General features: G+C 38.9%; 1 protein-coding gene across 5 annotated transcripts in view; it reads right to left on the bottom strand.

The window, feature by feature from the left end:
• Window positions 1-1,683: 1,683 nt before the first annotated feature.
• Window positions 1,684-27,993, bottom strand: part of PXYLP1 (2-phosphoxylose phosphatase 1) — a 115,298-nt gene continuing 88,988 nt past the window's right edge. For all 5 annotated transcript variants that reach the window (XM_063339748.1, XM_063339749.1, XM_063339750.1 and 2 more), the window contains 4 exons: window positions 18,511-18,672; window positions 17,451-17,577; window positions 5,676-5,815; window positions 1,684-4,029 (listed from right to left, as the gene is read on the bottom strand). In XM_063339748.1, the coding sequence (XP_063195818.1) occupies window positions 3,098-4,029; window positions 5,676-5,815; window positions 17,451-17,577; window positions 18,511-18,672 (1,361 nt within the window). In that variant the 3' untranslated portion in view covers window positions 1,684-3,097. The remainder of the gene's footprint in view (window positions 4,030-5,675; window positions 5,816-17,450; window positions 17,578-18,510; window positions 18,673-27,993) is intronic.

The following is a 27,993-nucleotide window of genomic DNA, read 5'->3' on the forward strand; positions in this document are numbered from 1 at the left end:
ACAGTCAAAATAACGTAGGTGCCTTTTCACTAAACTGCATGGACATGGCCCTGATCATACAAACTGTTACAGAGTGGGTGCCCAAAGAAAAACTGACAAAGACATCAACAACTATTAAGTGCACTGCTTCCTTCACCTTGTTACATTCCATTATGGCCACACACCTCTTTTCTTATACATTTCTCTATGCACAAAGGTTACATTCAGCCTGTGCTCCTCCATTTTTATACTGTACACGTGTTTGTTCTTCATAAGTCACTCAGCACCACACTGACTTTCTTAAAAACATGATGTCAGAGATCATGCCTTTATTCAGAGACTGTGCAGTAAGGAGTGACAGCAGGGGGAGCACTTGGCACGAACAACGCTGGAAAGAGCATGAAGTATTCCTACACCCACTTTTTCACCCTCCTTAAACAACAGAAGTTTGCGGGTGACAGTGACGCAAAGGTTGAGGAAGAAAAAACAGAAATGAGGAATGAAATACCAGTTCCCATATCTCTCTAAGCATAAAGAGGACTCTGGCTAGAGGTTAACAATACTTCATATTCATCATTACCACCATTACTAGGGATACCTTTCAACACAGCAGCATTGATTGAGATTAGACATCCAGAAAGGACAGACATTTGACATCTGGGTCAACCTGAGGAACTTCAGCTACTAAAAGAATCTGATCTTTCTGCATCTGTCTCACTTTCTTCTTGATGTATGACTATACACATGAACGCATTTCCTGGCATCCAACTTGACTGATTTACCTAGGGGGATTAATCCCAAGGTCTACTTACTTGAGACTTCAAGTAGAATGCTTATTAGTTGACCAGCAACCAAAGGTCCATAAAATCAGTGCATTTTTGCTGCTATAAAAAAGAGTTAAGCTAGAGGTTTGGAAAATACCTGCAATAGCCATTAATATCTGGGACCTCAGTACTTCTTTGAGCCCAGCAAATGAGAAATCCATCCAAATTCATGTCTCCTCCAATTTATGGCTGCATCTCAAAATCCCTACAGCAGACACGGGGGATCTTTCTGCAAAAGGAAAGCAAAACAAAACACTTCTACGGTCTGTCTTCAGAAGAAAATTCCTTAGCAGAGGATTTGAAGACACCAAGTCTGGCATTTGCAGAAGCTGTTACGGGTTCAAAGTTTCTAAATAACACACTTGAAATACCAATGATATGCCTATGGTAACGTTTTCTGCACTTCAGCATCATTCCTGCAAATGGTCACCAAACAGCATCAAAGCTCCAACTGGTAACAGTCTGAAGAGCTACAGCTGCCTTTTGCAGATAGCTCAACAGCTCTTTGGAATAGTTGGTACTGACCGTTGCACAAACGGTTCAGTTCACATAATTTATACAAAGCAAGCTGAACTTTCAGATTCTCTCTTCCTGCTTGTCCTCCAGCACACAAACATGTATGATGACTAACGAGCTAGTCTCTCAGACAAAACAAAAACCCTTCCAGAAGTTACACATTCTAATGTGGCACAGAAGCCCCAAATTTTCTATCACAATTTCTATTTCAACATTCATGAAATGTTTACTTGCTCCTTCTCAGATGGGGAACCAGAACATATTAAGTGCAGAAGTTACTAATGCAACAAGTAGCTTAACAATACACACTCACTTTGTTACTGCTAACAGCTAAGGAAGTCAGAATAAACATAACACACAAGTATACAAAGAGTCCCCAAAATTTTATTTAGAGAAACATGTTCGAATGCAGCATTGAAAACAGAGAGAGTGGAATGCCAATAGTCAGAGAACTTAGGCTGAGTTATTTTTTCTTTGATAAACTAGCACCATTGAATCACAAGTCACAGACTAAATTATTTCCAGAGGTGTACAAAACCTCCACCATTATAAAACTTCTTCTATGAGTTCTATTAAAAATTGGGTCTCAATTTACTAATCCTAAAGAGATGAAAGCAGTTTGAAGTACAAGTTTTCATATCTACTCATTGTTACCCATAAAAGACAGTTTATTCTTAAGTCTAAATATCCTGGAAGGGGAAAAATGTCTAAAAGTCAGCTTCACGAGTCTTTACAAACTAAACAAGTAAGAAAGATCTACTGTGTTATAAATAGACACAGTACAATATGTACAAGTCTGATCTTACAAAATAAGAGCTTCCTAGTCCATAAAAATACTAACTCAACTACAAAATTTTCTTAGTGTTTAGTCAAGCTGTCTCAAGCAATCACAATATCAAATTCCTAAAACATTGATTTGTTCCATAGCACAGCAGCTTGAACATGTTCACAATGGGAAAGAGCCCAACGCTTCACCATAAAACTGATTTCTAATCCTAATTTCCCACGCAAGTTTAGTGGTAATGTTAGTGTTTGCTATCTATTTTAATGTCACAAGACCTTTACATATTTCTAGACTGTGTTTGAACTATTCAAAGTGCTGAAAGTGCGATCAAAGAATAGAGTTTTGTATTAATTTTCCAGTACACCCTTCTCTGGCACTGGCAACAATAGCCAAGTATTTATAGGTCTGTGAGGTCAGAAAGGCACACGGTCATTTGTACATGCTGAGGGTAAGCATGCACGGATACACACATGCACTTTGCTTTAAAGACCTGCCCCTAAATATTAAAATTCTTCTTTTTGAGTAGGAATCTTCGAGATTTCCTTACAAATGGTTTAAGGCAGATGCCTGGAATTCATAAATACCTTGATACAAACTGCTTAGTATGACTGAGATGGTGGTGGAAAAAAAAGGGTGTTGGTTTTAAGCTTATCATATCCAAGTATTGCTCTGGAATACAGAGAAACAAAGTCTATGCTCTCTCACTCCATCAAGTGACGTCCAGGTTACAGTAGCCCATGTGATTTATCATTTCATTTCAGTTAACACAGCATTTGTGAGCATACACATATACGTAGCACTCCCTCGGTGTTTGTTCTTCTATTGGAGACCATCTGCAGTCTGAACGAAAGTAAAACTATTTGAAGAATGTTCCAAGCAATATCCTTTTGTACTTAACACATACAAGAAATAACAAAACTCAACTGCGCCTCAACCAGAATACAGACTTTCACTGATACGCAAATTAACATCGCTTCCTTTTCACTTTCCTTCCCTACAGCAGTCTTCTACGGCATGCATCATAATAACTAGTGCTGTTAAAAACTAAGAACATATCCCTCTTGACAAAGTTAACAAATTTTTCTAGTGGGCACATTGGCTTGCTGAAACGTTTATAATAATCCTTGCAAAATGAGGTTTGGAATGTGACATCGGCACCATTATACAGGATGCGGATAAAGTGTTCTTTGGGTCTCTTCCCATCCTGCCACAGCTCAAAAACTAATCTGGCAGCAAATCTTGGAAATCTGGCCTCTGTAATGCCCAAGGCACTAAGAACAGGTGACAGTGTGACATCATGTGCAGAGTAGAGAACAAAGACTTCTTCTTTCTTGCCTTCTGCAATCCGCTGCAGACGATTAACAGTCTGGTTGAGGAGAGGATGAGTTGCCAATAGTGCATACAAGAAATAAAGTTTCTTTTCCTGTCTTTCTCTCTCATCCTCCAACTGATGCCTTTTGATTACTTTGAAGTGTTCCATACTAATGCAGCCAGTTTTGGTACATGGAAAACTGACGTTGTGGCAAAAATAGCACAAGAGTGAATCTATTGGGTTAGAAGCCCTCAATTGCCTGGTGGGAATGCCTACAATCTTTGCCATATCCACATATATTTTCTCCAAATCATTGTTTTTCACCCGTAAACTGTACTGTCTGCGCTGTTCCTCTTCTAGGTAATGGTTTCGCATAGGACAGTCGCAGCTTCCAGAGCAAAAAATGGTGCTCCACTGATGCCTCATGTTAATTTTCTTCCAGTCAAAATCTGGCAAAAAGGTGTAGAGCAGTGCCAACGCACTCTGCAGGGTTCGACTTTTTCCTGTTGTCTCCAAGTAGAGCTGCTTTGCTGTCCAGTCACTCAGAAGCAGCTTATGTTTGTTTATATAAATTTCTCGTAATAGTTGTCCATTTCGCAAGTGTTGTACAACCCCTGAAAGAGAATTTTTTAAGAAATTACAACACATGATTAGAATGTTCTCAGTTTTGGAGAAAAAAAAATAATACAGCTAGCAGTCTTACTGAGAGATGAACAATTAGTTAAAAGGTTATGAACTTCAAAATTTAACTTCACCTATGCTTGACTATTAGGAAAATTGCATGAAATATAAGATACCTGCTATTCTTCAGTATCTCTCAGATTCTAGGAGCTAAACTGAGATATAGATGGTGGTTCTGTAAAATTTGTTTAAAACCTTAGCAGTTTAACATTTGTTCTTTGGACTAGAGACACAATATAGACTGAATGAGTCCAACACAACTATAAAAGTAAGACAGTTATGAAGATGGATCCAGACTGCACCTGAGTCAGGTTTTCAGACAGGCAGTGAATGCTGTGCTCCCCACAAAGTTATGGCAGCCAGTAAAACTACCAGCACTCAGGAAAAGAATACACAGAACGTAAACCAGTGTGTAAACTCACAAAGCAGAGTGGTGAGGTGTGACAATGGCACCAAACTTCCTTCTCCATCTTCCTTCAGGGAGTACTCAAACTGCTTGGTAATTTATAGGCTAACGCTCTGCCTTTTCCAGATGGAAAAGAAGAGGGTGTGCATCCCTCCCACACGCCAAAACCATTACTCCAGAATCCACCTTGCTTGTGTTATCCTTTCACAGCAGCAAAGCAACAGGCGTAAACCCTGTATGACTAGAACATCTATATAACTTGCTACAGGCAACAGGAGCCCCAAATATCGGCTCAGTTACAAGCTGTGTGCAACGATGAATCTGTTTTCACACAAAACATGCTGTGTTAGGAAGAGTTCCTTGGGAACCTGAATAGATTTCTCCCGACGTCTCACTCTGCAAGATCTGACACTGGCCTAACACAAATATTACTTCTGATGGGATCCCAAAACAGATGAGGACTTGACAGGCAAGTTTTGGACTAAAAAATACAGGAGATTCCTGGAAAGACAGTTGGTAAGAAGCAAACGGTGCTAACTCCCCAGATCTTCACCACTCTCTTTATTCTCCCTTGTCAGGCCCCAAACCCACTGACTACCCTGATCCACTGTGATATCTCTTTCAGTCATTGGTTTTTAAGATAAAAAGAGCAACACAGTAAAAGCAAGCTGTGGGAATACAATGGAATGGATCATTATTAAAATGTAAAAAGACACAGGAGAACAGAAAAGTATCATTAATGTGAATTTTCAAATTAAATTAATGAATGTTGAAGAGAAAAATCCACATGTGACTAACCCTTGCTGCAATCACATTTCTACCCAGTTGTGCAACAGTATGTTTCCACGTTTGTGGGAAAGCACTTCTGTATTTTTATTTTTGACCCACAAATATGAATACACGCAGAAAAACAAATGCAAACAGACACACACAAGCCAAGCGTGACCAATCTGTAACAGAATTGGCAAGCCTGGTTTCTAGAAATGTTACCACTTTTGCGGTAGAGAATCCAATACTTTATTCCTACCCCAGCATAAGCTAGGCTATCACCAACATTAGAAGCTTCCCATAAAAAAGCATTTATTTCAATATAAAGAAAAACAGAAGAACCCTTTTAATGCAGACTGTATTTAACAGGGCAGAGGAAAAGACAGAGCTGCTACAGAAACTTACCTGTCTGGGTAAGCTCTCCCATTTCGCACAAAGAATGGCTAGGGTAACGAGGCAGGCTGCTCAGGGAACCATCCATTTGAGCTGCAGATCCTTTGGACATATGTTTAATGAAAGCTTCAAGCTGAGGATGGGAAGGTTTCCTAGAGAGGTAGATCAAAATGTGAATCAAAATGTGAAAACTTCCAAAAGCATATGGGAAAACAGCTCAAGGGAGTCAAGTATTCTAAGTATGTCAGCTCAGAAATTTCACGGTGTGAGGTTATTTCCCACTGAAACAACACCTGCTCTTACTCAGGACTTTTGCAAGTATGCAAAAAAAATCTAATTACTTACTAACTACCAAAAAGGCACAGGGAGACTGACATCTTGTCATGTTAAAATTATGATACCTTTAGGTAAGTAATTTGGAAATATTTCTTTGGTTTTTTGTTTTTCGTTTTTTTTTTTAACTCAGTCGCTAATACTGTTGTGAATTAAATAAAAAAATATCCTTACCAAAAAAATACTCTCTTCAGTTTCTGAAGTACCATTGCACTTTAACACCACAGCCAAAGGCACTAACAATCTATAAAGGGGTTCAAATAACCAGTATTTTAAGTAGATGATCTTAAAGGAATTCTCAAGTTTTGCAACGTACAATGCTGATTATAATCTCAGCCTTTATTTCTAATTACTTCAGGCTTCAAATCAACTAGCACATGTAGCCTCAACTAAGTGGTACTGGGAAAGTAGTATCAAGTGGCCCCATTAAAGTTGGAAGTCATTGTTTTGGGTATTGTACTATTCCCCAGGAAGAACGAATCCAACACTGCTGGATGCTTAAACAGAGATGATACCCCCCCAATGCAAGTAATGAGTACCACCGGAAAAGAGATAAACGAGAGAGAAAAAAAGAGAAAAAAAGAGAAAAAAGATAAAAGAGATAAAAAAAAGAGAAAAAAGAAAAAAAAAGTCTAGGTTAACTCACTGAAACAGAGTTCAAGTCAGTGAAAGAATGTTTAGATCTCCTAAACTGTTCTGCAAGTTTCAAATACACCACAGACTTGGTCCACTCTTGTACTGCTGGGCTGAAAACTGCATATACGAAACAGTCCACAAACAATACAATCAAAAGGGATTTAAACCTTAAAAATAAAAATAATAATAAAAATAAATCTATACTTCTACAGCAGAAATAAAGTACACAGGGATTTCTTTGTTAAGTGTCAGTGTTCAACAAGCGTCGCACACTCAGCTCTCTACTTGTGTGCAGAACTGAATCAGAAACTGTCTGGCAACACAACTCCACCCCAGATCGTTTTCATTTTAATAGGACTTTCAGCCTGATTACAGTAAATATTTTTTTTTTTATGTTGCATAACAGGAAAAAAAATATATATATATATATAAAAGAAGATAAATTTGGTCAGAGAACTTTTACAGAAGTCTGGAGTTTGTGTTATTGTGCATATTTATACTTTGCTAAAATGATTAACTGTTTTGATACAAAAACTTCAAGCCTAAAAAAACTTTCAGAGTTGCAGGAACCACAAGAGGGAGCAATAACACTACTAAAGTATGAGTAAGCATCTGGAATCAAAGTGAACCAGGACAAAGACATTTATGCTTACACAGAAGAGCCAGCTGAGAAACTCTCTTAAGCGCGAAAGGCCCTCTCGCAGAGCTATGCTTGCTGCACGCACATACTGTGGAGGAGGGCTCGTAAGAATCAGTGCCTCTTTCAACAGAAAGGTAGCTCGTTATCGCATTATTTTATGAAAATTGAATTTTCCAATATTTAATTGACCTTCAGAAAAACAAACAAACAAAAAACCTTGGGAGGAAAATGTTACAATAAATTATGGTACTGATTTATGGTACAATAAATTCTGGCCTGTCAGAAAAAATACAAAATGAGACAAAAAGCAAAATGAGAAAAAATATCAAAGGAATTTTTTCATTTTTACTTCAAATTGAACTGAAAACCAGCCAATTTATGACATTCCAAATCCACAGCTCCTTCTATATATTATAATTTTAACAATGCAAATGAAGATGAATATTTGAGAAGCAGAGGTACATAAAAAAGGTTTTGTTCCTTTCTAAAGCAGTGGAGGCTTCCTGTTGTACTAAGCTTCCATTAGAAAGCTTAATCCGGCTCCAGATGGGAATTTCAAACAGAACTTTTTGTACATTTCCCTATTTTCACAGCCCAGCACTGCAATCTAAAAATGGAAGCATTAAGTTGAGAAAATGAAATTAAACCCATTAACAAATAGCTTTTTAAGCTTATTACAGATGTGGCAGGCTGAACTACCAATTTTCTAAATTTAGCACTTTAAAAAACTCTGAACATTAATAAACTGTCAATCATAATTTTCCTTAGATCTTGTTTACATAATTAGCAAGTTCTGCAAATACATGTGCAGGACAAATAAAGGAAGTGCATTATCCATTTTGCTTTTTTGCTTACAGAAACCTGAATTTTAACAGAATCAAACCTGTACTGATAAAACTGTCAGCAATCACTTGAAGGAAGACAGGAAAGAAGAAAGGAAAGTATTTATCAGTGCTCTGCAAAAAGATTTATCTAAAAAGTGGCAAGCAAGATAAACTGGCATCCAAGATAAAATGATAAAATGTATGATAATTTATATTCCAATGTATTAATATGGCTTTTCACACGCATATGCAGACGCAAGTTACTTAACTTTGGGTTGTATTATTTTTAAAGTGAGCGTGAGTTAAGCACATGCTTAAGTGAATTTTGAAATATGACTGTTAGACATATTTCTGACTATAAAGTCAAAGCTTACTACTTGTTAAATATATCCCGGGGGGGGAAAAACCAAACAACTCAAGCAACAGAAGTAAGAGCCATTCTGCCTGAAGGGGACAGACATCTCAGACTACAATATACTTCGATCCTGAATGTAACCCTCACGTATGTAACCAAATTCTGAACGTACCAGCAATTCTCCTAATTAACCCATACAAATGAGCAAATAAAAACTCATTTTTCTCAACAGCAAAATTTACAGCACCACTCAGGCTACTGCTAACAAACGGCTCTCCCGCCCCACCCCAAGATTTCTCTTTTCTTTAGAATATGAATCCTCCTGTTGAATTGGCTAATTTACAGATGCCGCAGGAGATGGAGTATCCAGGCAACACAGCTGAGACTGCTGGGACTGTTTGAGCAGGAAGCAGAGAAAATTACTCAGTTGTATAGTTGAAAAGACTGAAATACCCTTAAAATTTAATTTCCATAAAAGTAACCAGAAAATAAAAATGGGCTAAAGAGATACCTTTCTGTAATTTGCTAGACATTACGATGGTAAGCTACTACATTCGGGAAATGTATTAATAAAATAAATATTTAAAATTTTGTCAGAACGTGGAATAGCTTTTCACCACTAGGAATAACTATACTTTCTCCTAAGTTTGAACATTTATTTCCTATTTTAATATCTGTTAATTTGCCTTTTAAGGATTTCATTTTTGTAAAACAAGATAAATTTTGTCCGTAACTAAACCAAGGACGCTTCTTTTCCCCCAAACAATGAATTTCACTTGTCTTTTTGTTATTTACAGACCAAACACTGGGGTAATAGATCCCAGATTTAATAGTGTAGTTTTTATACGCTAGCATTAAAATGGACCAACATTTAAGCCTTTATTCATCATTAAAATATCTTATTTGCAAAGGTCATTAAAAGCTTTAATACTGAAATGTCATCTCTTTATTGCTACACTGTAACCAGCGTACATGGAAAGAAATCATACTGTGAAACTATCTGAACTACACCTATACTTCTGCCAGCAACTGAGCTGACATCCTTCAATAAAAATTTCCTTTTTCCTTGAGGAGTTTAGATACAAAAATACAGAGTTGGGGTTTTATGCTTTTTGGGGTATTTTTATGAGAAGCAAACACTAACTTGATGATTGTTCTGCACTAGCACAAAGTGAGAAATATAGTACCAGAGCGAGTATATGCACGTGACACCTCAGGAAATCTGCAGTAGATTTTGCATGGCTTAGCTATAACAGCACAATATACAGTGTCAGAAACACGCATGCAAATGCATTTACTGCATCTATTATATATGTGCTATATATTATATAGTTACATTAAATATAACTCGTGCAGCTCAACATTAAGTTCAAACACACTATACGGCAAAGCCTCAAATCTCACATACCAGCACAGAAACTTTGTTATAGGAGGTGTTTGCACCCCACCCCCATGAGACGAACTGAATTCAAGACTTCAAGGTCAGTATTTAGAAACTGCTATAGGAGACAGCAGGGCTTTCTGCCCCGGAAGAGGTGATGCTCAGACTGTTTGAGTGCATGGAAGCCTCTTTTAGTGTGGGGATAGCTCTTTGACCTAATTGCCTTTGTTTAAACAAAATGAAAAATAAAATAATTATTATAATAATTAATTAAAAAATAATAACAACAACAACAATGAAGAACCACCTAATGAAGACCATCGCCAGACTTGATAGCTAATTCACAGAGCAGGAAGAAAATCATCCTTGCTTCTCAGGGCTACTTGTCTCAGGACCATGCAGGAAAATATTGCTATTGATTTATATTGTTTCCTTGTGAAACCTGTTCTTCCTTAGTGATCCTTGTGAGCAGACACTGGTTTTATTAAAGAATTAAAACATAAATAGAAATCAGATCTAGAGCAGAGGTTTGTTTCTCTTTTAGACCTAAGCTGCAAATAGGACTCAACAAGGTCAATTTTGGTAAAAATTCTCCACCCCTCAATCCTTATGTTTATTAATTTTAGGACTACTTTTGATCAAATTAATTCCTTGACAGGAACAGGCTGAGATTCCTTTAACATTGTTTCCTATCAAAGCTATTGGACCACTGAACTATTGCCTTATTTCTACTGTGTATACTGTAAAATGAAGTACATCATAGACTTGTTTCATCAACAAACCACAGCATTCATGCTGTCCTATGACTCATTCAACAGAACGCTCTTTAGAACCACCTACAAATTTCAGATTACATATCTATAAAAATTCCAAAGTTCATCTAATTAAGATAAAGTACAGTATTTAAAAAACTGATGCGTAAAGACATTACCTTGACAAGACTACCTGCAACCAAAGTTTATTTAATCATTTACATGTTGATAAAAATTCAAGAGTGGCATAAATAATGTACCTTCACCACCACATAACATGCTACAGACAAAATAAAAAAAAAGTTGGTCAAGTTTATGATTAAAAGAGAAAAGCGATAGAAGAAATACTTTCATTATTGAGATCAGTCACTAAGAGTAATTTCTTTAAAAGCTAAAACTGAATAGTTAAGTAGAAAACTAACAGCAGATTATGGATGCTTCGCAGCATGAAGGAGGGGTAAATGTTTTATTGTTACCTCTGTTCCTGGCCAGGGCTGTCCTCTCACAGCTCTATATTCTAGAGTTCTGCAGGAGGTCTATATGCCCCAGGAAAGAACTTGTGGAGGTAGACATTGATACAAATGAGATACTGATTTTTATTTTTTTTCTTCCCAAATGGCATTCATCTATGCAAATGTCCCCTTTGTTAGCAAATGCAGAATGCGCAAAAGCCAAGAGGACCAAAGTTCTCACAAGGAGCTGCAGAACCCTCAGTGTGTCAACTTGGTGAGTAAACGTGACCATGCCAGGCACACGCCAACTTCCTGACAAATGAACATGACCTTTTTATAATTGCATCATACCAGATTCTGTCTGCTAACTGTACCAAAAGCAAGCCCCTTTTCTCTTTACTTAAAATGCAAAAAAATATTTTATAATTTCAAGCAAAAATAACGTGTTTTCTGTGAAGTTTAAGCTGACAAAAAAAATACTAGATCAAAGGACTATACTGTTTCCTTTTTGGAAGGCAAATGACTGGAAAGAGCCACTGAAAACAACAACAGATTATTGTAGTTTACAAAAGATCTCCTTAAGACAGCATTAGCACTGTTCGGGCTTATTTACTCATAAAGGTCTTACAGCCTTTACATTTTTATACCAAACTCTATGGTGATCCAGTCTACTTCACTGCTCCTCGGAGTCTTTAGAGAAGTCAGAAGAGGCCTCAGGAGACCTTTCTTCACCTAATTCTGGTCTGGATCATGCTTTGACCTCGCTCCAAGTCAAATCCACACTTCCTTTAGCTCACAGTATGATACTTGCCTCTCCCACACTTTTCTCTCTCATTTTTCTAGCAGTTTTAAGACGTGTATATTGAACCTAAAATTCAAATATTTGTTAGTAAGCTTCTTATGATTAACATCAACACCTCTCAAAATGCCTTAAAGCGTATGCTAATTAACCTAGCATACTATCAAATTATACCAGTCTTCTGAAATCATTTTAGCATCTTCCAAAAAGCGTTTCTTCTCTGTCTTGCATACAAACTCAAAGAAGAAAGACTGCTTTTTTTTTTTTTTAGGTTTTACACTATAAATACAAAGGAATAAAGAAGCAGGAGATTAATTTATTCCCCCATAAGCAAACACTACAATGAAAGGATTTTCATAACATCATTCAATTAATTTTCTTCAGGAAAAAAGTATATATTATTCAGTTCCCTTTGGAAATTTGCATCCAGAACAATGAAAATAATAATATTAATTGAAGTTTGAGATGGAAGAAATCTCCAAAGCATTTAATCCATTTGCTTATATTCATTCCACACTTACATGTCACAATCCATAATTCAAAAAACCAAAGCGTGACCTCAAGGCTATTTTGCATACCCATTAGAAGTCCATGGGGCTGTAGCATAATCTGCTTAATTAATGAATTCCATCAGCTGAATGCCAAGTCAAATAAAGAACAGACTGAATATGAGCAGCATACTTATCTGAAACTAAAGTCCAGAAAGCTTAAACAAGCCAGACTTTCAATCAGACATCTCAACTTAATTACACAGCATCAAGAAACCTTCAGTTCAAAGGTAGCAATTACATACGTCCTAATGGTCTCAGTATAAATACGTTAACAATCAAGCACCAAATTTACATCACAAAGGAATATAAGCCTGACAGTGAAACGCGGCAAATAGCTTCCTGATGTTAAAGTAATAAGTCTTCCATTCAAAACAATGGTAGAAACATAACAATTCTAGCTCTATTCAGAAGGGTCAGCTTTAACACATCTGGACAAAACGGAAGGGAGCCAGCTCCTCTAATCTTTCTGCTGCCCCTTCAAAGTTGGCCCAGGAAATTCTATTTTACGTAAACGTAGTTCTCAAGCAGACAAGGCCTTTTTGGTAGTCCACTCACTTTTAGTGGCTGTAAATGGATGTATCATCTATACATTGATGTTCCAATGCTTCATAAATCAGTAACAGCCAAGGGCAGCTACGCTGCTGGCGTCCTCACGCCCTGACACTATCCCCTCTTAACTGCTTGACTTGGTCATTCTGGTGGCAGTGACAAAAGCTGCACTACTTGCTGGCCTTTTATGGGTAGTTTTCCTGACTCCAGGACCTTCATCTGGTATTCCTTGCCTGAAACTGAAGTGGAAATAGCTATAAAAGCTTCTCTGACAAATACAAAACTGAGGTCTCGTCTGGCACTGTACTGAGAAATACAGCTATTCATCCAACTTTGTCCCTTGCAATTAACATCTTTGCATAAAGTTCTCTCACATACACTCTAACGTGACAGATATTGGACAAGATCGGAAGAACAGAGCCTTTAAGAAGTCCAAAAAGAATCTGGATTGTATTTCTTTATTTAGTATTTCATGCTGAAAATAATCTCACCCCTTAAAGGCAGGTCATTAAAAATGTTATCACAGCTATTAGCAAATGATTCATTTTTCATCTTGTTAGAGAAATTAATTGCCCGCTCAACTGTATGGCAGAGATACGTGGAGTTTTCTCTCCTGTCTGCAATCTCAGGGCTGCGTATCTAATTTCAGGAAGCCAGCTGGGTTGCAACATCTAAAGAGCACTGTTGGGGTTGAGCACCTCTCAAAGAATTCAGACTTCTCTTGGAGGATCTTAGGATCGTTTCTTGACAAAACATGCATTTTGGTGGAAGTTGAAGTATGAATAAAGAAAAGAAGCAGCCAACATTACAGCAGAGGAAAGCTGGGGGTTTTTTTAAAAGGTCTCAGACCACTATCGCTTATAAACCTTGTTTTGAGTGGTGTTCATAGACAGGCATTCCAAAAGAGAGTCTCCTTTCAAAAAAAGGAGGATTTGGTTTTGCTCTATCTGATTTGATACTTGTACTTAAGCAGCTAAGAAAAATGTAAGTACATATATACAATCTAAAACCAGTTTGAATCTATTTGAATCTGATAAATTCAATGCCGTGTTCACTGTAAAAGCCAGACTGCTTGTGTCTATTGTGCTTCCCATTTTACTCTTAAAAATGTATACATACATTTCTGTATGTATACCTGTATATATTCTAGACAAAATATATATATGTGGAATATTGCATTTTTCTTCTGTTTAGAGGAAAAAAAAAATTGTAATTTTTCCTCTATTTACATCTTCATACAAAATGTAGGCAGATAGGTAAGTAGCCCAAATATAACTTAGGAGCTCCTAAGTCTGTTTCCTACAAACAGACAGGCACACAGATGGGCTAAAACTGATGATGGTTTCAAACTTTCATAGGGTTACCCCAACCACCAGAGCAGCAGCTCGATTCAGCAATAACAGTTACTTTTCAATATCTCATGCCAGAATAGCATTACAACACTGACTGCAACTGACGACACCATTACAAGCCTTGCAAATTTCAGGACATCTACTAATAAATAACAACAGCAATTTCTTTTATGCAGTCAGACATCTGAAAAGAAAAGCAACATTGGCTGGATGGTCGCACTCAAATAGTTGCTGTCAACGGCTCGATGTCCAAGTGGTGACCACCAGTTATGAATGCCGTTCCTCAGGGGTCGCTACCAGGACCAGCGCTGTTTAACATCTTTGTTGGCAATAAGGACAGTGGGATTAAGTGCACCCTCAGCAAGTTTGCTGATGACCCCAAGCTGTATGGAGTTGTTGACACACTGGAGAGAAGGGATGCCATCCAGAGGGACCTGGACAGGCTTGAGAGGTGGGCCCATGTGAACCTCATGAAGCTCAACAAGGCCAAGTGCAAGAAACCTGGGTTTCTGCACCTGGGTCATGGCAATCCCAAGCACAAATACAGGCTGGGCAGAGAATTGATGGAGAGCAGCCCTGAGGAGAAGGACTTGGAGCTGTGGGTGGGTGAGAAGCTGGACATGAGCCAGCAATGTGCACTTGCAGCCCAGAAAGCCAACCGCATCCTGGGCTGCATCAAAAGAAGCGTGGCCAGCAGGGCAAGGGAAGTGATTCTGCCCCTCTACTCTGCTCTCATGAGACCCCATCTGGAGTACTGTGTCCAGCTGTAGGGCCCACAGCACGGGAAAAACAGCTTCTTGTCCATAGCAATTAGGTATGACACGGACCTGTTGGAGCAAGTCCAGAAGAGGGCCACAAAAATGATCAGAGGGCTGGAGTACCTCTGCTATGAGGACAGGCTGAGAGAGTTGGGGTTGTTCAGCCTGGAGAAGAGAAGGCTCCAGGGAGACCTTATAGCCCCTTCCAGTACCTGAAGGGGGCCTACAGGAAAGATGGGGAGGGACTCTTTATCAGGGAGCGTAGTGATAGGACGAGGGGTATCGGTTTTCAACTGGAAGAGGGGAGATTTAGATTGGATATTAGGAAGAAATTCTTTACTGTGAGGGTGGTGAGGCACTGGAACAGGCTGCCCAGAGAAGCTGTGGCTGCCCCATCCCTGGAGGTGTTCCAGGCCAGGCTGGATGGGGCTTTGAGCAGCCTGGTCTAGTGGGAGGTGTCCCTGCCCAGGGCAGGGGGGTTGAACTAGATAATCTTTAAGGTCCCTTCCAACCCAAACCATTCTGTGAGTCTATGAACATATTTTTAGCTTTCTTCAGAAAAAGATCCAATTTGCTGATCATTTTCTGCCAGCCTTTTTGTCCACCACTTTATGCATCTAGTTAGTAAACCTCTTTAATCAAGCTTCCCATCACCTTTACAAGTTTGAGATGAAGCTACACTTAATAATTAGTTTCAGGTATTCTTTCATATCACTTCAGCATATTTTAACAGCATTCCTACTGCACTATATTACTACTGCATTTGGGTTTTAATATACTTGAGCCAGAAATTGACACAGGACCATATATGAAAATTGGTTCACTTTTCTAAATGGAATTGCCGCAGACTAGCTAGTCACAAACCGAAGGGTGTACCGTAATCCATCTCCTCCTTCAGAGAGATTCTTTTGTTAAAAGCCCAGAGGAAAAGCTGAAAGGACAGAGTATTTCAGACAGAAAAGATAAAATCAGAAATGCTGTTGATGACGGTAAGCTACTAAAATTTTAATGAACACGGCCCATGAATCTATCAAAACAAGAAACACGCATTTGATATATCTAAGTCAGGAACGCACTTTCACTGTGCCATTAACACTTCCAGCGCAACAGAGTAAAGCTCCTTCTGAATAATTCTACACCAGAAAAGCATGAACCTCATCTCTTTGAAGACAGATTCCATGCTATTCTGGAAAAAGGTGTTTATGGTACATCTACGCTGTTTTGTGTACCAGTAGATGAGGAGACCCACTATGCCTCTTTTCCCAGGTGCACAAAGCAGATGCAGCCCCAACTCACTGAAATCTTCACACCTGACACTGTTGAGTGGGCAGCAGTATAAAGCTGTACATTTGCTTAGAGGTTTTGCTAACACATCTGATAGAATTAAAAGAAAAATCTCAAGAACAACTAAGTATTCAGTAGGTTCACTGGAAGGTCCTCTGTTTGAAAAAAAAAAAAAAAGTAATACCACAGATCCTACTTAAAAGGAGAAAAAAAAATATGTAATCAAGAAACCTAGGACAAAGGTTGGCAATTCACATCATCACTACACTATATTATTTCTACACTATAATTTATCTTTATCAATGAGCAAACTCTAAACACAAAGATTCTTCCACAAGGAAGAGAAGCAATTCAGACTACATCTACAGCTCAAACTGGTTCAGGTATGAAGACAAGCATCAGTAAGCGGCAAAGACGTGACATTAGACAGAAGTACGCTATACTGAAACAGAAAGGTAAATGAAGTTTTAATGGCAGTCAGACATAAATAACTTACCTGTGACAGTTCTAAACAGCAAGTGGTAACTACAGGAAAAGGGTAGTTTTCAAGTAGCAAACAGTGCACTTTCTGTTTTACTTGTATTTTAATACTTAAATGTAAAAACCCCTTCCCCCTCCCCTTAAAAGTGCTTTGATACAAATCATTAATTTAAGGAAACTCTGATAACCTCTTTTTCTGAAAAATCAAAAAAAATAATATCAAACAATAATTTTCCTACAGCAGTGACCAACTGAGATCTTTTTGTATTCACCCAAAAGGAAGCGTGATTAGCTGAAATGGAAGAGACACTCTCAAACACTGCACTTACATTTTCAAAGTGTGGAGAAGCTTATCTAAGAGGAATGGTAACCTAAATATTCAACTAAATAGCTTTTGCTATTTTTGCAGAAATACCCAGAATTTCTTCTGGTCTGAACTGGTAGCGAGTAATAGGTCCTGTTTCAAAGGAAATATTGTACACCAATGACACAGCGTTGTTGGTTTTCTTTTAATCCACCACAACACACAAACATCAGAAGTCACAACGTACTTCAAGCCACACAAATTGTTTCCTGAAGAGGAACAAAATAATTATCAAGCAAAACACAGGCTTGGTAATGATAAAAGCTGAGAATTTTACCTGCTAGGCAGCAACATACAGTCAATGTCAGGTCTCTTTGTCTTGGGAATGGCGTATAGTGGATACCTATCTCCATGTCGAATCAACACTTGAACTGACACCAGCTTAAAATAATGAGGTGCATGACCTAAAGAGAAGAGGAGGGGTGGAGGATTAAAAAAAAATAATGTAGAAAGTTAAGCCTAAATGTTTCCCTTGCACACTTTTTTCTTTTGGAAAAAAAAAGCAGGTATAATTGGCTTGATAGCTTTGGTGTTGCAATGAAAGAAAACCTCCATAAGAAATTATAGCTTACTATCCCAAGAAAGATTTCACTTTAAATTGCAAGACAACTTATTCAAGACTCAGGTTCTGAGCACGTGCTTCATAGTACCTTTAATGTCCAACAACCATACAAGTCATTATTCAAGCACTGCTCTCTGCCAGCTTGGTAAGGCTACTTTACGCTTACGATGCCCCTCTTCTGGACCCCTACCATAACGACAGATTTTGCAACATGCCTAATTTGGAGTTTTTTGATATACTAGTTTGTGATTTATTTTATACACATTAGTGGGAAATGCTAGTGAGGGAATTCATTCAGGCTAACCTGCTGCTGCAGCCACTATAGGGTGAAGAATACAAACATGTCTTCTAGCTGACTATGTCTAATGGTTTGGAGTTCCAAAATTATTTACTTGCGGTTGGGTTGGGGTTTTTTTCAGAATTCCAACTCAACTGTTTTTCAGATGTTAATAATGTAATTTGTAATGCAGCTCACTTGGAATAAGCATTATAATTTAAATATTAAATAACTATATCATTCCCACACCTTTCGCCTTTTATGCCTTCAGTTGACCATTGACTAGAAGCAGAATCATTTCCAAAAATCAAGACAGAAAGGTGAAAAGGGAAGGAAAGAACAGCATATTTTGAATGATTTAATGTAATTCAGCAACCAGCTGGCATTTGCTGTACCTTCTCCAGGCACCAAAGAACTGACAATGCACAAAGTTAGCGTTTCCAATGACAGCACGTAGAAGCAAGCAACTCAACTGTCGTTTGCATTCATGAAGCTTACCTTCCATGCTGCGTTCAGCAATGGTGGGAATATTGCAGTAAATATGAGCTTCATAAACAGGATCTATTGCAGGAGGCTCAGTCAGCAAATCAGGCATTATTCTCTTTCGGCTTTTAGGATTCAGACCATCTTCCCTGATGGGGTTTACTGGGATTAAATGCACTGAAAGACACAAAACGTAGAGCATATACATTTAGGAGGGTTTAAGGACATATAGGACTATGATGACTTTTTTTTTTTTTTTTAAAAAGTAATTATGCACAAAGTCTATGGTTCCCACGAAAGGATGCCACTCTACAGTTTAGATCTTTGTTCTGAATTTTTCATGATTTACATAGTCAAGAAGGCAAGCCCAGAGAGCTCTTTAGTAAAGTCAATGCCCAGCTAAGACTGCAGAAACCCATCTGGATGGAGAACTGCTCTGCCTTTTGCACTCCTCTTGAAGCTGCTTTTTCTGTCAATCTCTTACGAAGCTCTACGAGCATGAATAGGAAGAAAAGGGCCATAACAGGCTCCTGTCTCTCATCATTTTACTTAAAAACTGACACTGAAGGACATCAGCAAAAGACACAGCATGGTCATGACGGTACTACAAACCATCAGAAAAACAAAGTATCAAGATCGAAGGGGCTGGATTGTCCATCATTTTCCTAATCCCTGCCCTTATGTGGCTGCCTTGCCAGCCTTAAATAGTCTGACTCACCTAAAGGAAACGTACACAAAATGTATTTGTTAAAATGTAACTGAGACTACCACAAAAAATGTTAAGCACAAAGAAATGCAATTAATGTTTACACACAGCAGGGAAATCAGCAGGAATACCACCACTAGTCTTCCAACACACAGAAGCATGCTGAAGCATATCTGAATTTAAGGCCAGGGTTGTATTGATGTCTTTTTACCTTGTCTTGATGTGAAAGCATGAGTTAATTTATGAGCCTTACAAGACTACACCTGTCATAACGAATGCCCACTTTCTTTTTTTCCCTCTTACCACCTTCTGGTATTTGAATGGGGCAGATTTAGAGGTGAAAATGAGGAGGAAAAGTGCTTGTATTTTTACCTCTATGAGTCTTCTGTGATGAGAGGAGAAAAGAGAAGAAAGAAAGAAAAAATGAGAGAACAAATTTTGAAGCAGAATTTTATTAATTCTTCTCGGTCAGTTCCTAAGTTACATCTTGACTCCCAAACCTAATTTTAAAAGTGAATTTGTTCCACAATAGAGTCGTGCAGACAAAGAAAACCAATGCAGACAGCAAACTGAAGTGAAACACACTAAGGTTTTAAGAGCACAAAGCCGTTAATGTAAGACAGACTCTTCATTCTTACACTACAATACACTACTTTAAATATTTTTATGTGGTTTCTCTTTGCCTGCCAAAACCAGAATTAAAGCATTTTCCATACCCTTGCTAGCGCTGTTGACATGGCTAATACCCGCCAAGGGCAGCAACTTGAAACTTCTCCTTAAGCTGTTTCAGATTTTGCATACAACTGCCCACAGGACTGTGCTTGGTGAGAGTATTAACTGTAATTTTGACTTTGGCCACTTAAACTGCAGAGCTCAGCTGCCATTCCAGCATTTATTTTTCAGGTTCATTTTGTAGCTCCTTCCATGCTAAAACTCACGTTACCATGAGACATTGCAAACCACTGACCAAGGACCTCTGGCAGTAACACAGAGCCTTGGCAGTATCTATCAGAGGTTGGTAACTCTGGCTTGAAGGGGGCTTGCAGCAAATTTGTGTTTGGGGTACAACTCCCAAACCTAAGAATGTATTTACAACAGTTGCTGCCAATAAAGAGCATTACAAGACAGTACTTGCCTAAAGAGTATAAATGGGAAATTACAGCAGTTATGTTATATTGGTCAAGTTTCCTACGCAGAAAAGGTCAGGAGCAACAACTTTCAGCTTTCTGTTAACACATTTCTTTAGAACAATGCACAATGTTGCTACTGCTCACCTAATTTCATAAAAAACTACAGAACTGCCTCAAGTACTCCTGGAGGTACAGTAACTCAATTCAGCGTTGACCCATGACTGTTTCAGAAGATAGGGGAAACCATATCCCAATAGCAACAGCTACGAACTCTGGTGCTAAAATTTAGTTGGGAGATTTAAAAGCAAAATAAGGAACCTAATTATTTACCTAAGGCAGTTTTAACTACAAAAAAAAAAAAAAAAACCCTGAACAGATCACATTTTTGCACTGAGGCTATTAACTACAGCAGTCAACAGATGCATACGTTATCTTACTAAGATCAAGCGCCTATGAAGCATGAGGCCAAATATTTTGTTTGCAGATAGCAAGCTTCATTTCTAATCAAACTCGTTGAATAAATACTTAACACTGGAAAATAAATTTAAGAATAAAGAAAAGCACTAAATCTTAAAGAGAAAAATCTACTTTATTTAAAATATTAAAAATAAAAATTAATATTAAAAATAGCACCCACGGGATTATCAGATTACATGTTTGAAGTTTAAAAGGCCACTGACCGAACACGCTTAAAAGAGACTCTTAAGTCAACACAGCAGTTACGGGTGCAACATAAAACTATTTTGTGGACTGGAAACAGACTCAGAGATTAGGAATAACAATAGTTCATGTCATTAATTTAAAAAAAGTTTACTAAAAACTATCCTACTCTAAATGCTGCTGCTAACTACATTTATTAATTAGTTAGTAATAGTTGGTAAATATTGCAGTTATCATATAGCGAATAAGCTTGGCTTATACCAGGGAAGAAGGGGAGACACAGCCTTTCCCCACTAGACTATCACCCTGTCCACATCCAAGTAGCTCAGATTGGGACTGGGCTAAAGGAGCTTCTGACTTTGAACCCACCTGGGGCAGAACCACATTGTCTAGATTTCTGAACATATTTAAGCACCCTGATCTAGTGAAAAATGTCCTTGCCCATGGCAGGGAAACTGGGACTAGATTATTTTTAAAAGGTGCCTCCTAATACAAACCATTCTATGATTCGACTTAAATGATTCAAATTTTTGTAGGTTTGAAAAAGAAAATTATCAAGAAGGTAAAAAACCCCAGTCACCTAAGTAAGCACTGTCATAAGGACTAGTATTTACTTTGAGCATATCTGAAATAACACATATTGGGGAGAAAAAAAATAAAAAAACCAACAACTAAAACTACCTATGTAAATACCTGTGTCTTCCATTTAACTACGTTAAATAGAAAAAAAAAAAAGCATATTATCTGGGCACCAGTCTAGGCCACCCACTGGAAATTTCCACAAAATGTGTACCCACAAAAATAGCAAGTGCTTCAGAAAAAGGGGAAAACAAGACCAAGTACAGCTGAATTCTAGTTGGAAAGCTGCCTTCTGTTTGCTCAGCCTTTGCAGCACGCTGACCCTGAGCAGCCCACCCAGCACAGCTGGTCCTCCTCTCCCCTTCTTACAGCTCCACACGAGCTGGAAGAATCCTGGGGTTTGGGTGCTTTGGGATGAGGAGCCCAAATAATGCAGCCCCTCTTTGTGCTGCTGCCTGGGCCAAACAATGGCAGAGGTATTTTCCACACTGACAGCTAAAGTCTCATTGTCTCTCAAGTCTTTTCTTATCTTCTGCCATTCCCTGGACATTGTTAGCGTCTCAGGTATTTATGATGTTTTCTCCTTTCCCCTTCCCTTTTCGTTTCAAGTACTTGGGCGTCATGCTCCCTTGCCGTTTTCATTTATCCTGCCTCCGAGCTGCCGACTCCTTCTTTGCACACCTCATCCTCTCCAGTTCCCTACAGCACACAAGGCTCAATTTGTGCCTCCATTTTGGTACCCCTTATGCCACATAGCAGTTATTTAAAGCTCTTTGAAGAGCAGACGGTCTCTCTGTATCCAAGTTATTTCCTTAGGGTAGTCCTCCTCTGCCGTGTCAATCCCACCTTTGTCTCCCAACTGGAGTTTCTGTCCCATAAGTAACCAGGAAACCTACAAGTAGTGTTGGACTGACACAGCTCACAGGAGGAAAGGAAAAAAGGAAAAAAAAAAAAAAAAAAAAGACACCCTCATATGGAGTTGAAATTCATCTTTTTACCAAACTCTGTTCTGCTCTTTCAGCTGTAAATAGTAAGATCAGAATTCTATTATATAGTTTTCACATGACTTTTTATAGCTTAACACTATTTTATAGGATTTGTTCTATTAGTTTACAGTACCACCCACTTGCCCAAAACAGAAGTCTGACAATGTGCATATAGTCGTACTTAAAATCTTTGATTAAGGGAGTTTTTGAACAGGATCTTTACAGTACTGTGCCTTTCAAAGCTCATGTTTTACTATGACAGGAGTACAGCAATATAAACCAGGAATGAAACAGATGACTTTGATCTGCATTTCCCACAGCCAGGGCAGTTAATAAAACATATCTGAAACATATTTGGTGATCTAACGGGAAACTTTGCCAACACTGAAACTATAAAGAATACACAAGTAGTATTATAGAGGTAGTTTGACAACAAAAAGGGAAAGAAAATATATTTTATTTCCCAATATTCATAAACTTATTTTCAAAATTAAAGAGGCTACATAGAAACTATTTTGAAACATTAATTTTGAAAAAAAGTTATATCTAGGAAAAAAAGCCGGCGGCTTACAGAAACAATAAAATGAAAGATACCTCAATGCAACTCTGCTCGGTGTCCCACCAAGTTTAAAATTGTTTGAAACACAAAGTAAACCTAAACACATGGGCTGGTATCAGACAAAAGCAAGACCTGATCAAACAGCAAACCCAGTCCTGTGAGGGCCAGAGGGGCACTGGCCACACAGTAGAACAGCTAAATACTGCTGCAGAATCACTCCTTCAGGAATTTTTGCAGATCCAAACTGTGGTATGATTACGGTTTTTAAGTAGAAAAAATTATGAGGAAATAAAATCCAAACTCTGATATTAAATTTAATTAAACAAAAAACCTCCAGTAATTTTTATTTTAAAATCAAACCACAGAACCTGAAGATCAACTTTTAAAATGAAGCTAAGTTTCACTAAGAAACGTCTTTATGAAAAAAACCAATAGCGTCTGAAATATTGTGACATATGGTTTTATTCTCAGTGAACATTATATATGACCTATTTAAAGAGCAAGAGGCTAATTCGTCTGACCTCCATACCCACCCACCCACCCCCAGTTCCTGAATGCCACAAAATATACCCAAAAAGACAAATATTAGACAAGTAGTTTCTAAGTGAGAGACACAATCATTCAGAAGTGCTTTCCGTATAAGGATTGTAACAATTACTACGCAGCAACTAATCCCCTCTGGAAGAATGTCAAGTTTATCAAATCAACTATTGTACTCAGAAGCCCAAGCAGGGCTTCGAACTGATATGAATTAGGGTTACAAAACTGACATGAATTTGACAGAATTCAGCACAGCAGAAAAACAAACACAAAGCAAAGTGCAGTTCATGTAGAAGAAACACCAAATTGAACGCTAAATCTCTCCATTACCAGTTTCTCTCCCTCCTGGAGTCCTAGTTTCAGCTTAAAAACAAATGTATCACCATCGTTTACCAAGAAGAAAAAGATTTATCCATGAAAAAAAATCACTAACATTTACCTAAAACCAGAAAGACAGGCAACAAAACCATTTTCCGTTTCTGTTTTCCCTTGTAGCTCCAACCAGCCTGAGAAGCGGCAGCACAAGTAGCCATGTTAGTCTCAGTTTTCTGACTAAACAGAGACCTGAAGTTTTCATCTTCTATAAAACAGAAGGTTCTTTCAGCCCCAAGCAAACATACTATTTAAAACAGTCACGTGGAAATGAAGCCAAACAGCAGAAATGCAAAAAAAAACCCCAAACCCAAGCCACCCCACTGTAGGTAACCTTGTGCTAATTGGTAAAGAAAAGCAAATGCGCATGTCAGAGAGCACAAAAAGTTATTTATCCTTCTTCCACCTTTCCCCACACACACACTTTCTGCTCCTAGCAGGGCACTAACAAGGCGCCGAGCACAGAGGAGAACACTCAGGCTTCTGAAATTCTGATGATGAACATAGGCTTCTCTTCTAGTTGCTCGCTCTCTGTTAAAACGGATGCTAGAAAAGCAGAAGCATAGGGAAAAATACCCAGAAAAAGGCAGGAATGCTTCAAAACAAATGAGATGGGGGCGGGGGAGGGGGGAGGGAGAGGTGAAGATTTGTGCAGCAAGAAAAACAATCTGAAAAAAGAAGATAAGGCACAGGTGGGCTGAAGAGCTCGTAGTGCATCTGCGAAGGCAGAGGCTGCCAGTTTGGAAGCAAGGCAGCCCAGGCACAGCGTGGCAGGAGCCCCGACACCCGGCCACCCCGGGCTGGACCCCGGCCACCCCAGGCTGACGCCTGACGAGCACATCCCTAAGATCACTTTTAGAGCCCTACGTGGGATTACAAATGCATATTTGGACATCAATGAAGTTCAAATACGCCTGTGTGACACACAATCCACCTTCCTCATTTTATTCTTTTGTACAGTTAAATAAAGGCTTTGCAAGTCTCAGCGGTAGGATCTCTATTAACAGCGAGGGCCTTCATCCATAACGCACAATGCCACAATCACTAATGTGCTGTATTTCAATGCTGCATAATCACACAAACAAAAAAGGCTCATTAGCCTCACACCAGTCAAACCATCAAGTACTATTAAGAAAAACAACCATGGAGATCTTTAAAAAGGCTTTCTACACCTGTGAACATAAGCTTCTAAGCTTCAGATTTTATATTCATATAAAATATAAATACTAAACTTTTACATTAATTCGTCTTTTAATTTATTAGTCATGTGCAGTTAAACAAAAAACCTCCAGTAATTTTTTCTTTTAAATCTAACCACCTGCCCTAACAGAACCTGATGACAAATTTTAGATAGATATATATAGCTATATATAAACGGTACTGAACTAAACTGTCCACACTGAACTTATGAGGAAGTGACAGTTCTCAGTACCTCTGCAGTCTCTATCCCTTACTTCTTTCACCACGTCCCTGCTTCCCCCACCATTTGCCCTTCCAATTTCTCCCCTTCTGTGTCTTTTGCCTGTTGAGGAGCAAGTGAAGCAGGAGGCCCTGACGCCCAGATGTATTCTCTACAGAAAGCTCCCCATGCAGCTCCTGCCCCTTCCACTGCAAAGCAGGCTCCAAGCTTCAAGGTTTTCTTCCCACACTGCCGCTAACTCCTCTGAGCACTGCTCCAAAGAAAAAAGAAAAAAAAAAAAGGGTGAAAGGAGCTCAGAGAGGTGGGTAACAGAAAGAAGAAGAGCAGGGTCCTGGGGGACACACACCTAAATTCAACCTAGAATAGCAACAAAATGCTCTGCCGTGACAAATCCCTGACAAGTTAAAGAAGGTTCCTTGGAGCGTAATTTCTCCACAATAGTTCAACCTAGCAATAGTGTGATTTTCGAGGTCACACAGGTACAGCTTTCGGATTGCAGCTGTAGCTGGGCAGCAGAGGTAAGCACTTCCCTTCTCGTACACTTAAAAATGCTATGAAAGCAAGGCTCTGAAAATGGATGACCCAAAGTACAGATTCATCATCGGCAGTACAGAAGCGGGTAGGAATTTCCAACCTCACGGTATTCACTGAGCAGTCAAATGGGAGCAAACAGTGAAGAGAGACTCAGATCCCTTCCTCAGAGGTTCCAAGAATTTGCAAACATTCAGCACTAGCGGCGAGTTCCAGACCGAGACGTGCCCAGACACATAACCTATTTGACATACATTCAGTTTCTGGGTTGCTGCTGCTGTTCTTCCTTCTGTAAGAGAGATCAGACTAATTTAGAGAATTTTCAAGGAGTCTGTTGACTCACAGCACAATCCCATTGCCAGCACCCTATGCTTCATGTTCTACGACAGACTTTAAAAAAATATTCAGGAAAAGTAGTTATAAGGTAGCAGATATCATTGAATAAACATTCTTTTCAAGCCAGTGCTTCTAATCAAAAGCACAAAAATGCTTGCGATGGCAGCCTTGAATACATGCGGCTCATACTGCAGAACCCCAGATTTCTACAGTAGCCTTCATGACAGCATATTTTGACAGCAGAAGTTAAAGCCCACTAGAATAGTTCTATTGATCCCATCAAGTAAACATAAACATCTCCCTTCCTACAGCAAAAATATCATTTAGTTTTGAAGAAAATGAGAAATGCTGCAGCAGACTTGTGGAACAGAACATCATATTTTGAATTCTTACATACAAAAATTGACCTGCCAAGAGGAATTGATCAAATTCACAAAGTTGGGGGGAGTCCATTTTGACCCCTGAAGGGTAAACTTCTGCATTACCTGGGTCAATATTAGAAAAGTGCTGCTTTCAAAATTCTGATCTTTAGTGCTACGCTTGTATTTCCTCATTGTCCTTAAACTACATCTTCTGTTCCAAAGTGACAACACAGAAGTTACAGTCCCATTTCCTTCCCAAATTACTTGTGATTTACTAGAGACAAGAAGTGGACTCCCCTTTTCTTTCACTCTTGCAGGCCCAGCCACCACACAGCCTGAAGCACCAGTTCCCCCCCTGCCCTCCCTCCACCCGGAGAGCTCAGCCTGTCGGCCTTCAACCCCAGACGTGGTGGGGATGGGAGCAGGGCAGGCAATGTGAGGACCCGCTCTCCTCCAACTGGAAAAATACCCATGGGATATTTGAATTAACATTTAGGATAGATGGATATTGTTTTTTCATGGCAGAAGGGAGAACATCAGCATTGCCTTCAGCAAACGCGCAGCCCCCAGCGGGGACGCTCAGCCCACTGTCACACATGCTGCGTGACGCGGGTTTTACAGTCCTCATACACCGGTATAACATTTTGTCTATAAGAGGAGCAGTGTCATTCAAATTAAGGTACACAGGTAATGACTGTTGCCCAAAACTTCACCTGAAGCCTTGCTTCTTATTTTAATTACCCGAGACACCAGCAGCAGTCAATCCCAGTCCCAACTTGGGCAGAGTCTCACTAAAGCAGCACCGCTCGCACCCGGGAATGGCAGAACCCAGACAGCAGCTCGCCCGATTCTGCATCACCCACTGGAGCGAGCGCATTCGTTATTACTGTGCTAACGATACTCAACTGTCGCGTCAAATTATCATCAAGTTGACCACTACAAAACGTCGGTCCAAGCCACATGTGCTGTCAATAAATACTTTAAAGTAGAGGCAGTTCAGCTATCTTTTGAACACTGTCAAAGACCTCATTAGAGGAAAAATTGCAGCAGACAATACAACTAACAAGACCAACAGCTATAGCAACTCCCTGTATTTCAGCTCACAGTGAAAATAAAAAAACCCCGCTCTCTTTGGTTGGCCTGCTACATTCTCTCTGATATTATTTGTAACCCGAGGAAAATCACCTGTACGAAGCTGAGACGGACATATCTACTGGAAATACGAAATTTAAAGAAATGCTACCTAAAGTTTTCTATTTTCCTTCTTTTTTTTTCTAGTTACTTAAGCTTTGATTTTAATTTTTTTTGCAATAACTT

The sequence above is a fragment of the Chroicocephalus ridibundus genome, chromosome 6 (genome assembly GCF_963924245.1).
Source record: "Chroicocephalus ridibundus chromosome 6, bChrRid1.1, whole genome shotgun sequence".
Lineage (NCBI taxonomy): Eukaryota > Metazoa > Chordata > Aves > Charadriiformes > Laridae > Chroicocephalus > Chroicocephalus ridibundus.